The sequence below is a fragment of the Aquarana catesbeiana genome, linkage group LG02 (assembly GCF_042186555.1).
Source record: "Aquarana catesbeiana isolate 2022-GZ linkage group LG02, ASM4218655v1, whole genome shotgun sequence".
NCBI classification, from domain to species: Eukaryota; Metazoa; Chordata; class Amphibia; order Anura; family Ranidae; genus Aquarana; species Aquarana catesbeiana.
This window is the reverse complement of record NC_133325.1, coordinates 643,722,752-643,733,810: the sequence shown is the minus strand read 5'-3', so window position 1 is coordinate 643,733,810 and position 11,059 is coordinate 643,722,752. Positions and strand designations below refer to the sequence as shown.

General features: G+C 46.0%; 1 protein-coding gene across 3 annotated transcripts in view; it reads left to right on the top strand.

Moving 5' to 3' along the window:
• The first annotated feature begins 8,551 nt into the window (after nt 1–8,551).
• SH3KBP1 (SH3 domain containing kinase binding protein 1) overlaps nt 8,552–11,059 on the top strand; it is a 529,030-nt gene continuing 526,522 nt past the window's right edge. For all 3 annotated transcript variants that reach the window (XM_073616470.1, XM_073616471.1, XM_073616469.1), the window contains exon 1: nt 8,552–9,038. In XM_073616470.1, coding sequence (XP_073472571.1) covers nt 9,035–9,038 — 4 coding nt within the window. In that variant the 5' untranslated portion in view covers nt 8,552–9,034. The remainder of the gene's footprint in view (nt 9,039–11,059) is intronic.

The following is an 11,059-nucleotide window of genomic DNA, read 5'->3' as shown; positions in this document are numbered from 1 at the left end:
ATCTGAACATTTTAAATCAGAGAAAGGACCTGGCCACTTACCTTTCCATAACCCCCATCCCAGGAGATGATGGAATCTGAAGCCATTCAATGTCCTTGGGATCATCTCCCTAGTGCTGGGGGACCAACGGTCATGTTTTGGGGGTATATGAATGTGGATGTCACATTTTGGTGAAGTCTCAATGTGGATATCACATTCTGATGGAGTCTCAATGTGAATATCACATTCTGTTGGATTCTCAATGTGAAGGTCATATTCTGGTGGATTCTCAATGTGAAGGTTACGTTCTGGTGGAGCCTCAATGTGGACGGCACGTTCTGTTGGAGTCTTAATGTGGACGGCACATTCTGTTGGAGTCTCAGTGTGAACATCACATTCTGGTGGAGTCTCAATGTGAATGTCACATTCTATTGGAGGCTCAGTGTAAACGTCACATTCTGGTGGCATCTCATCTTAAACAACACATTCTGGTAGAGTCTCAATGTGAACGTCACATTCTGGTGGAGTCTCAATGTGAAAGAGGAACTGCAGTCGGGTCACATAATTTGTAATAAAAACATCTTTGTCATTCTGAAGCTTCCCTCCAACCACTTTGCATATTGTTTTATATATACTGTGATTCTGTTCTTGCCAAATATGCTGCAGAAATCTCCCTCCACTGAGTCTGGCTGCATCCATTTTAACTGTGGGCAGCTGAAACTGCTGACTGTTCACTTCCTGTATTTACACAGACACACAGAGGCACACCTTCAGCTCTGCAGCTCTCCTTGGCCCTCTTATGAGAGTGAGAGAGAGAGAGCTGTGCATGGTGTCATAAGCCTAGGCTTTTATACAGCCAAGAAACAGGAAGTGGGCTATATAAGGTATTTACTGGCAGAAAAAATGTTTTACTATCCTTATATGTTAAAAGAACAGGGACAGAAGATTTAATAGATGGAAAGTTGGAAAAATGATTGAAGATCTGCTTGAATATCATTCTAGTGGAATATCAATGTGAAGGTCACATTCTGGTGTAGTCTCAATGTGATTGTCACATTCTGGTGAAGTCTCAATGTAAACATCACATTCTGGTGGAGTATCAATGTTAATGTCACATTTTGGTGGAGTCTTAATGTGAATGTCACATTCTGGTGGAGTCTTAATGTGAAAGTCACATTCTGGTGGAGTCTCAATGTAAAGGGCACAATATGGTGGAGACTCAATGTGAAAGTCAAATTCTGGGGGTGTCTCAATGTAAATTGGAGTCTCAATGTGAAGGTCACATTCTGATAGAGTCTTAATGCAAAGGTTGAGTCACAATGTGAACGTCACATTCTAGGGTAGTCTCAATGAGGATATTACATTCGATTTCGCTCACTGGGGCAGGCCTGCTGTGTGAGCTGAGTCTGTGGTAAATACCATGTATTTCTGCAATGAAAAAGAAAATTCAGATTTAGCACCTTTACCTACACGTGATACATTTTTATTTACACAGCATCAAATTATAGAGAGAAAAGCTACTCCAATGCCAGGGACTATAAATAAACCCAACATGACAGGGACACAAGGACGACTATTGTTGGCCTTAGTATAAAAATGCTGGTAGCTTGGCATTTATTCCAACCCACTGGTTGTGATACCTACTACAAGTCAGTGGGTCAAGAAGCTGGCAACAAGTATTTTCAGCGGTGTGATGATGACCTTTCATATTTAAATGAGTGGGTGGGTCACAAAGGAAGTTGCAAAGCTGAAACGGGAAATAGTGGTGTCACCTGCCTGGCTGTGCACTGTGGCAGGGGTTGGTAAATCATCAGACCAGCTAAGAAAAATTACAAAACTATTTTAAAGGAAAAGCAGAGGTTTTGTTAACTGGCAATATTACACAGAAAATGTGTCATTTATCAGCTCTGAGATCAGACAGGAGATGGGTCATACGCTATGGGGGATCATACACCAGCCTGACACTCTGCTGATATGTATGGTTTGGCAGGAGGAGAAAACAAGTGACTAATGTAGTAGAAATATTCACGGTTTTCCTATCATTGTTTTATAGACATTCATACTTTCCCTTTAATTGATGCATATTAATTATTCTTAAACGTATCATTTGTGGTGTTTCTTTGATTTCCAAGCTGTATGTTTCTGGTGACTGGGTGGTGCCACCATTGTGTTGGCTGGCACTGAGATCAGCAGCTCAGCCTGTTTCAAGGGCATGCAAAGCTTGTTCAAAAAAGTAATTTGCAGTTGACAGCTAGAGATAGAGAGGTGGTAGTGAGCGGAGAGAACTGAAACAGCTCTGATCGATGATATCTGGGGCTCCAATGACACCCAATAGGAACTGGGCGTAATTGTCAGTGCCACATTGACACTGACTGGTATGGATCTTCGGAAGAGGCTCTCTGATCTAAGGACCCTTTGTTATAAATTAATGGAGACATAATTCTACAGTTCTAAGACACTGCTAACAATTTTACAACTGGCACAAATTAAAAGGGATCTGTGAAAGATTAGACTGCAGTGCTGTATTTTGTAAGATTTACTATTTGCTTCTCTTGAGTTAAACAATCTGCAGATTGATGTTTACAGCACAGAATATAACAATTCTAATGGGGACAAGGCATGTATTATTACCATATACTATGTGGTTTACTCCTTACAATGCATGTATATCCAGGGCCATGTGTGCTCTGGGGGTCCTTCATCTCACCCCTGTCAGTCATTGTCCCCTGTACATGGACATACCTATACATATGTACATATGGAAATGTAACCCATCATATTTGGGAAAGAAATAGTAAAATAAAGTGTCTGTCTTCCGGAGTGGACCATTGACTTTACAGCCAACACCAAAGCATCCGGCAGTGGCTCTGAAGCAACCACATAGAAATGTCCAAGCCCTCTTCATTTTTGTGGGCTTCTTGGTTGGGGTATCTGCAGGCTGTTTGCTGATGCATGATGTGGGCAGAATGGTTTGATTCAGACTGCGATTCTGAAATGATTCAGTTTGTGTTTGAACAACACACTATAAACAAGCCAAAACAAGCACTGTACGTTTGGGTGACATTCATTATTAATAGCACCCCAAAATTATTAAAGAAACGCGCATTTTGTCATGTGGCAAAACCCCCCAAAAACAGGAAAACCACATTGTTCAAAAATGTGTCAAAGTCAGCTATAAAAGGGTACAGGGGCTACTTTGGCATGTCGCAGCAAAAACGCACAAAACAAGCACAAAAAAGCAATGTGCTAACGTAAAGAAAATGCAGTCTTACTTGTGTTTGAATATTCTTTGGAATATTCATGGGTAGTTTATATGTGTTCATACTCCTGGAAGCAGGACCAGCACAAGGGTCACATGACCAGGCACTGTGTTTGGGGGGGCACACTGGTGACAGTTGCAGTCTTCCTCTCCTAGCACACTACAGTAGGAGATCGAAGGCATTCATTTTCCACTACCCCACTCCTAAATCTTCTGCTTTGCCCACTCCACATTCACAATCCTCTGTCCTCCTTTCTGCATTGAGAGACTAAATGATTCTCCTCCCACATATGGTCCCTGGCTCCACCTCCTGCACAGGCTGAATGATTCATAGAGCTTTCACTTAAATGGTGTACTGCCCACCAGTCCAGTTTTACATAAGCAACATTCATTGGTTTCTATGAACGCCAGCATTCCTAGCAACCAATGACATCACTTGTGTGCTACACCTTCTGCAGCACATTTCTCCTCCCAGCTACCACCTCTTGCCTATCTTGGCTACAGTGACTTCTCAGACTGGTACACAGAGCAATTCGATAGGACAACTGAACTATGGGGGCACTCTGATAGGACAACTTATCTATGGGGACACTCTGATAGGGCAACTGATCTATTGGGGTACTCTGATGGGGGCAACTAAACTTTAGAGACACTCTGATGGGGAAACTTTTCTATGAGGGTGCTCTGATAGGAGCAATTGATTTATATGGGTACATTGTTGGGGTAGCTGGTCTATGGGGAAACTCTGGTGGGACAACTGATCTATGAGGACACTCTGATGGGGAACTTGATCTATGGGGGTACTCTGATGTGAACAACTGATTTATGGGGTACTCTGATGGGGCAGCTAATCTATGGGGTACCCTGATGGGGACAATTGATCTAAAGGGGCACTCTGATAGGGGCAACTGATCTATGGGGACACTCTGATGGGGGCAATTGATCTATGGGGACACTCTGATGGGGCAGTTGATCTATGGGGCACTCTGATGGGGTCAATTAATCTATGGGGTTACTCTGATGGGGCAGTTGATCTATGGGGGCACTCTGATGGGGGACCACTAATCTATGAGGGCATTCTGATGGCGACACTCTGATGGGGCAACTGATCTTTAGGAACATTCTTATGGGGCAATTAATCTATGGAGGTACTCTGATGGGGCAATTGATCTATGGGGGCGCTCTGATAGAGCATCTGATATATAGGGGCATGCTTATGGGGGCAACTGATCTATGGGGGCATTCTCATGGAGTTAACTGAACTTTGGAGAGACTCTGATAGGGAGAAATGATCTATGGGGAGACTCTGATGGGGCAATTGTTATATAGGGGTACTCTGATGAGACAACTAATCTATTGGGGTACTCTGATGGGGCAATTTATTTATATGGGTACTCTGATGGGGGCAACTAATCTATGGGGACACTGATGAGGGTGGCTGATCTATGGGGGTATTGTCATGGTAGCAATTGATCTATGGTGGCTATTAATCTATGGGAGCAGTTGATCTATGGGGCACTCTAATGGGGGCAATTGATCTATGAGGACATTCTGATGGGGCAGCTGATCTATGGGGGTACTCTGATGGGGCAATTAATCTATGGGGCACTCTGATAGAGCAACTGATCTATAGGGGCACTCTGGGGGCAATTCATCTATGGGGGCACTATGATAAGGCAACTGATCTTTGGGGACACTCTGATAGGACACCTGTTCTAAGGGGGCACTGTGATGGGGACACCTAATGTAAGGGGGGCTTCTGATGCAGGAATATGATCTAAGGTGGTACTGCGATGGGGCATCTGATGCCAGGTGGGATTGTGATGGAGACACCTAATGTAAGAGGGTACCTTGATGGGTGTAACTGATCTAACAGGATGATCTGATATGTGGAGGCACACTGATGAAGGCAACTGATATATGAGGATACTCTGGTTGGGGTTGTTGGTTTAAGGGATACTCTAAAGGGGCACCTAGTGTAAGGAGGCACTCTGATGGTGTTACCTGATGTAAGGGAACACCTAATGTAAGGGGGCACGTTGATGGGGACATCTGATGTAAGTGGGTACTCTGATGGGGGCACCTAAAGTAAGGTTCTTCTATTTTCTCTCTTGAAATGTGAATGTGATTGGCCCTCCTTTATGTTTTATTAAATAGTTTTTTATTTGTCTTACATGTTGTTTCTGTTAAAGATAGTTGTTTTTGGAAGGCCAGAATAAAAGGACACAGATAGTAAAGGTAAAAGAGCTAAGAGTAAGGCTAAGTTCACACTGGCATTGAAAGGTGTGAACCACCAGAGCTCCCCCTTACATAAGGTATACCTACTAGAGCTCCCCCTTACACCTGGTGTGGCCACCAGAACTCCCCTTACATCAAGTGTGCCCACCAGAGCACCCCCTTACATCAGGTGTGCCCACCAGAGCTCCCTCTTACATCAGGTCTGCCCACCAGCGCTCTTCCTTACATCAGTTGTGCCCACCAGAACTCCCCCTTACATCAAGTGTGCCCACCAGCACTCTTCCTTACATCAGTTGTTCCCACCAGAGCTCCCCCTTGCATCAGGTGTGCCCACCAGCGCTCCCCCTTACATCAGGTGTGCCCACCAGAGCTCCCCCTTACATCAGGTGTGCCCACCAGAGCTCCCCCTTACACCTGGTTGGCCACCAGAGCTCCTCCTTACATCAAGTGTGCCCACCAGAGCACCCCCTTACATCAGGTGTGCCCACCAGCGCTCCTCCTTACCAGGTGTGATCACCAGAGCTCCCCCTTACATAAGGCGTACCCACCAGAGCTCCCCCCTACATCTCGTATGGCCACCAGAGCTGCCCCTTACATCAAGTGTGCCCACCAGAGCACCCCCTTACATCAGGTGTGCCCACCAGAACTCCCTCTTACATCAAGTGTGCCCACCAGCGCTCTTCCTTACATCAGTTGTGCCCACCAGAGCTCCCCCTTACATCAGGTGTGCCCACCAGCGCTCCCCCTTACATCAGGTGTGCCCACCAGCGCTCTTCCTTATATCAGTTGTGCCCACCAGAACTCCCCCTTACATCAGGTGTGCCCACCAGCGCTCTTCCTTACATCAGTTGTTCCCACCAGAGCTCCCCCTTACATCAGGTGTGCCCACCAGCGCTCCCCCTTACATCAGGTGTGCCCACCAGAGCTCCCCCTTACATCAGGTGTGCCCACCAGAGCTCCCCCTTACACCTGGTTGGACACCAGAGCTCCTCCTTACATCAAGTGTGCCCACCAGAGCACCCCCTTACATCAGGTGTGCCCACCAGCGCTCCTCCTTACCAGGTGTACCCACCAGAGCTCCCCCTTACATAAGGTGTACCCACCAGAGCTCCCCCCTACATCTCGTATGGCCACCAGAGCTCCCCCTTACATCAAGTGTGCCCACCAGAGCACCCCCTTACATCAGGTGTACCCACTGGAGCTCCCTCTTATATCAGGTGTGCCCACCAGCGCTCTTCCTTACATCAGTTGTGCCCACCAGAGCTCCCCCTTACATCAGGTGTGCCCACCAGCGCTCCCCCTTACATCAAGTGTGCCCACCAGAGCTCCTCCTTACATCAGGTGTGCCCACCGGAGCTCCTGCTTACATCAGTTTTGCCCACCAGAGCTCCTATTTACATCAGGTGTGCCAACCAGAGCTCCCCTTTCCCCCTGTACTCACTGATCACTAACTGCAAAGAAGTTCCTCATTCTCTTCATTCCTTGGCTGTGCCTCTGAGAATTCTAATTCTCTGATCAGCCATTAGAAGAGAGATAAAAAGCTCAGGCTGAACTTCTCCTTTAACCACTTGATCGCCCCCTTCCCTGCCAGTGACATTTACACAGAAATCAGTGCATTTTTATAGCACTGATCGCTGTATAAATGTCAATGGTCCAAAAAAGTGTCAAAAGTGTCCGATCTGTCTGCCGCAATATCGCAGTCCCGCTAAAAATCGCAGATCGCCACCATTACTAGTAAAAAAAAATAATAATAAAAAATGCTATAAATCAATCCCCTATTTTGTAGATGCTATAACTTTTGCGCCAACCAATCAATATACGCTTATTGCATTTTTTTTTTTTTTTTTTACCAAAAATATGTAGAAGAATACATATTGGCCTAAACTGATGAAGATTTTTTTTTTTTTTTTTTTCAAAAAATTTGGGGATATTTGTTGTAGCAAAAAGTAAAAAATATTGCTGTTTTTTTTAAAATTATCACTCTTTTTTTGTTTCTAGCGCAAAAAATTTTAATCGCAGCGGTGATCAAATACTACCAAAAGAAAGCTCTATTTGTCGGAAAAAAAGGACGTCAATTTTGTTTGGGTACAGAGTCGCACGACCATTGCCAGTTAAAGTGACGCAGTTCCGTATCGCAAAAAATGGCCTGGTCATTAAGGGGGCAAGTCTTCCGGTCCTTAAAGTGTAAGAAAGATCTGTAAGGTGTACTTACACAGGACCCCCTCCTCGCCCCCCCCCCCCCAGTCCGACTGATCTGTTTGGTGGCGATCGCCCGTTCTCAGCCCCGGTATAACCGGCTCACGGCTACGGAGCTTAGAAATCCTCTCAGATTTCAGTCTTCTTCTTATGTGATGGCACCGACCAATTAGTATTTTTCAATTTGTTTGCGCCCCCCAAAAAATTTTGAGCATCAGCCGCCCCTGGTTTAGGAGATTGAGCTCTGGGGATTTCTAAGTCCCGGAGCCATGAGGTGGCTATACCGAGGCTCAGAATGGGCGATTGCCGCCATGCAGATCAGTGGGAGTGAAGGGGGGGGGGGGCGAGGAAGGGGTCCTGTGTAAGTTGACTTTACAGATTTTTATTTAAATGGTTAAAGCTTCGTCTAGCATCGATAGTAAAATGATTGCGTTGTTTGTTGCTGCTGCAGCGTGACATGTTTGGTATCTATTTACTCGGCGTGGCACCATCTTTTGTTTTAAAAAAAATTGGTTTGTGTATTTTATTTTTTTTTTTTGCATTAAACTTGAAAAACAAGTGTATTTTTTTCCTAAAAATTGCATTTAAGAAAAACACTGCGCAAAGACTGTGTGACATGAAAAAATTGCAAAACACCACCAATTTATTCTCTAAGGCCTTTGCGTTAAAAAATATATATATAATGTTTGGGGGTTCTAAGTAATTTTCTAGCAAAAAAAAAAAATAAATATAAACTGATTGTTACATGTGAACAAAAATTATGAGAAAAAGCGTGTTCTTCCAGTGGAGCCAATCAGAGGAGTGTGTTATTAGAGGGGACATCCACTTGAAGGCTCAGTCCTGGCATGCCTACTTAGGAGGGGGCGGGGATTGGGGGGGTGAGGACAGGCTGGTCTCGCGAGGTTTTGCAGGCAGCAGGCACAGAGTGTATGAAGCAGGCAGCCTGGCAGAGAGAGCCCAGCAGTCACACTGAGCATCACAAACACTGCATGAGCAGCTGCAAGGGGGAGGAGAGGAGAGCAGAGGAGAGGAGAGGAAGGGGAAATGCAGCGATCATCATCACACTCACTTTCTTAAACACATCAGCAGCAATTGCTCGTGGCCGTCCAGCGCTGACAATAAGCCGGCGGACTAGATCTGTATACCAAGGTGTATGTCTCCCCGAGACTGATCACATCGCACACGAGAGGATGTCAGCCTGTCACCTATGAGGAAGCTGCGATCCATCACATAGGGATCATCAATAGGATAGAGTGGGGGGGATCCCTCACCTTTAGGGGGGGACCCCGATTCCAAGTCATCTCCTACATCCAAACCGTGGAACTTTAACCCTGCCTTCATTGACATCCGGATCCGACATAAATGGGTGAGTGGCTCATCTGTCATGGATCGCTCGATTGGGATGAGGCTTTGTTTGGGGGGGGAAGATCTCCCCTTATTGAGGGAAGACACACATACAGCTAAAGCAATGCAGATCAGATGATACAGTCGGTGCTGGGTGTCCCTATGGAGCCTATGACAGCTGTCAGAGGGGAAAAAAAATGAAGCAAGTAGTTACTTCCCTGGCCAGAAATGAAGTGCAAGCTTCTAAGATCAGTGACATGCTTCCAAAGTAGATGATCTACCCATGCCTGCCTGTGTGTGATCTCATCCCACCTTTTTGTAGCATTGCTATGGATAGGACAAGGATGTTGTGTCATTTTCTGATGAAAGCCTCATTTGTGAGTCAGCTCTTTGGTAAGAAGGGGGTTAAGGGTCCTCCCTAGACTTAACCCTTTGTTCAGGGTGCTATGTATCATAGGAGAGTTGCAGTGATGGGATGATACAATGCAGCTGTCACTGTGATTGCCACTTCTATTGGATGGACTGTACTCTCTTATTGTTTGGTGTCAGTGATGCCTACATGCAGCATCCCTGCAGGAGCCCCCATCTCTCTGTGTGTTGTCATGACTGTTATTGGTAGCATGCTGCAAATTGTCAGGATGGCTTTTATATTATTATGCCTGTTATGGGTTCCAGCCTTTGGAAATAAACACTAATATGAAGCATTTTTACGCTGGCGCTTGTGTGATGCCAAGGTCCTGATCGCTGTGTTCTTGACACTTGGAAAATGTGTATTGATGGCATTCCTGTACGGTGAAAGGTGTAAGTACGTTCTTTTGTCCCGTTCTGAAAAGGATAGGATGGACTGGGAGAAAATGTACTCATTGATTTATTAACCGAAGCTGTGCCAGAGAGGCCTTTGGATCGCTGTGCTAAAAACAAGCAGTGTCCTTAAAGCGGGTCTTCATCCTTGTCTTTCACTTGGCCTAATCCCCCCCCCCCTTTTATACAATTGGACAATAAATAAAAACATTTGGGGGAGGGGGGGGGTAGGTGCCTTTTCTGTAGAATTTGGACCCGTACTTTCTACTGTCTTGTCTAGGCGAAAATGATGTCACCCCTCAATCTTGAAACCTCCTGAGATACCAACAGCATCCCAGGAGGTTCCAAGAAACATCTCTCACTGCTAGGGTTGCCACCTCATCCCTTTAAACCCGAACACATATGAATTGCACAGGTTCTGAGACTAATTTAGTGCAGATAAGGCACAAAGTGAGTTTAATTACCACCTTAAAGCGGGGGTCCACCCACACCGCCAAAAAAAAAAAAATATTAAAAGCCAGCAGCTACAAATACTGCAGCTGCTGACTTTTAATACATGGCCACTTACCTATCCCAGGGTCCAGCGATGTCGGCAGGGGACGCAGAGAACCCGCTCGGTTCTCGGCAGCTGCCACCGCCATCCTAGGTGAGGGAATCGGGAAGTGAAGCGTTGCGGCTTCACTTCCCGGTTCCCTACTGCGCATGCGCGAGTCGCGCTGCGCGTCCCAAATGGTCCCCGCTCTCTCCTGGGAGCTGTGTGTTTCCCAGGAGACATCGCGGTGGGGACGGGAAGAGGCGTAGACTCCCATGGGAGTCTTAGACAGGTATTTGCACCCCCCTCCCCCCTGAAAGGTGCCAAATGTGACACCGGAGGGGGGGAGGGTTCCGAAAAGCGGAAGTTCCATTTTTGTGTGGAACTCTGCTTTAATCAGCCACAGAAACTGTGTAATCAATATGTGTTTGGGTTTAAAGCGGTGGTTCTCAACTCCTGTCCTCAGGACCCACTAACAGACCAGGTTTGCAAGATAACTGAAATACATCACAGGTGTTATCATTTGCTGCTCAGTGATTGCAGTATTCGGCATCTCCCCAAGGTAACACTTAACCATTTGCTGCCCGCCATATAGCAGAATGATGGCGGCAAAGTGGTTTCAAAAGCCTGACTGGGCGTTATATGACGTCAGCAAGATATTGAGCCGCTGCGCGCCTGACACCCCGCAACACCGATCCAGGTAAAGAGTC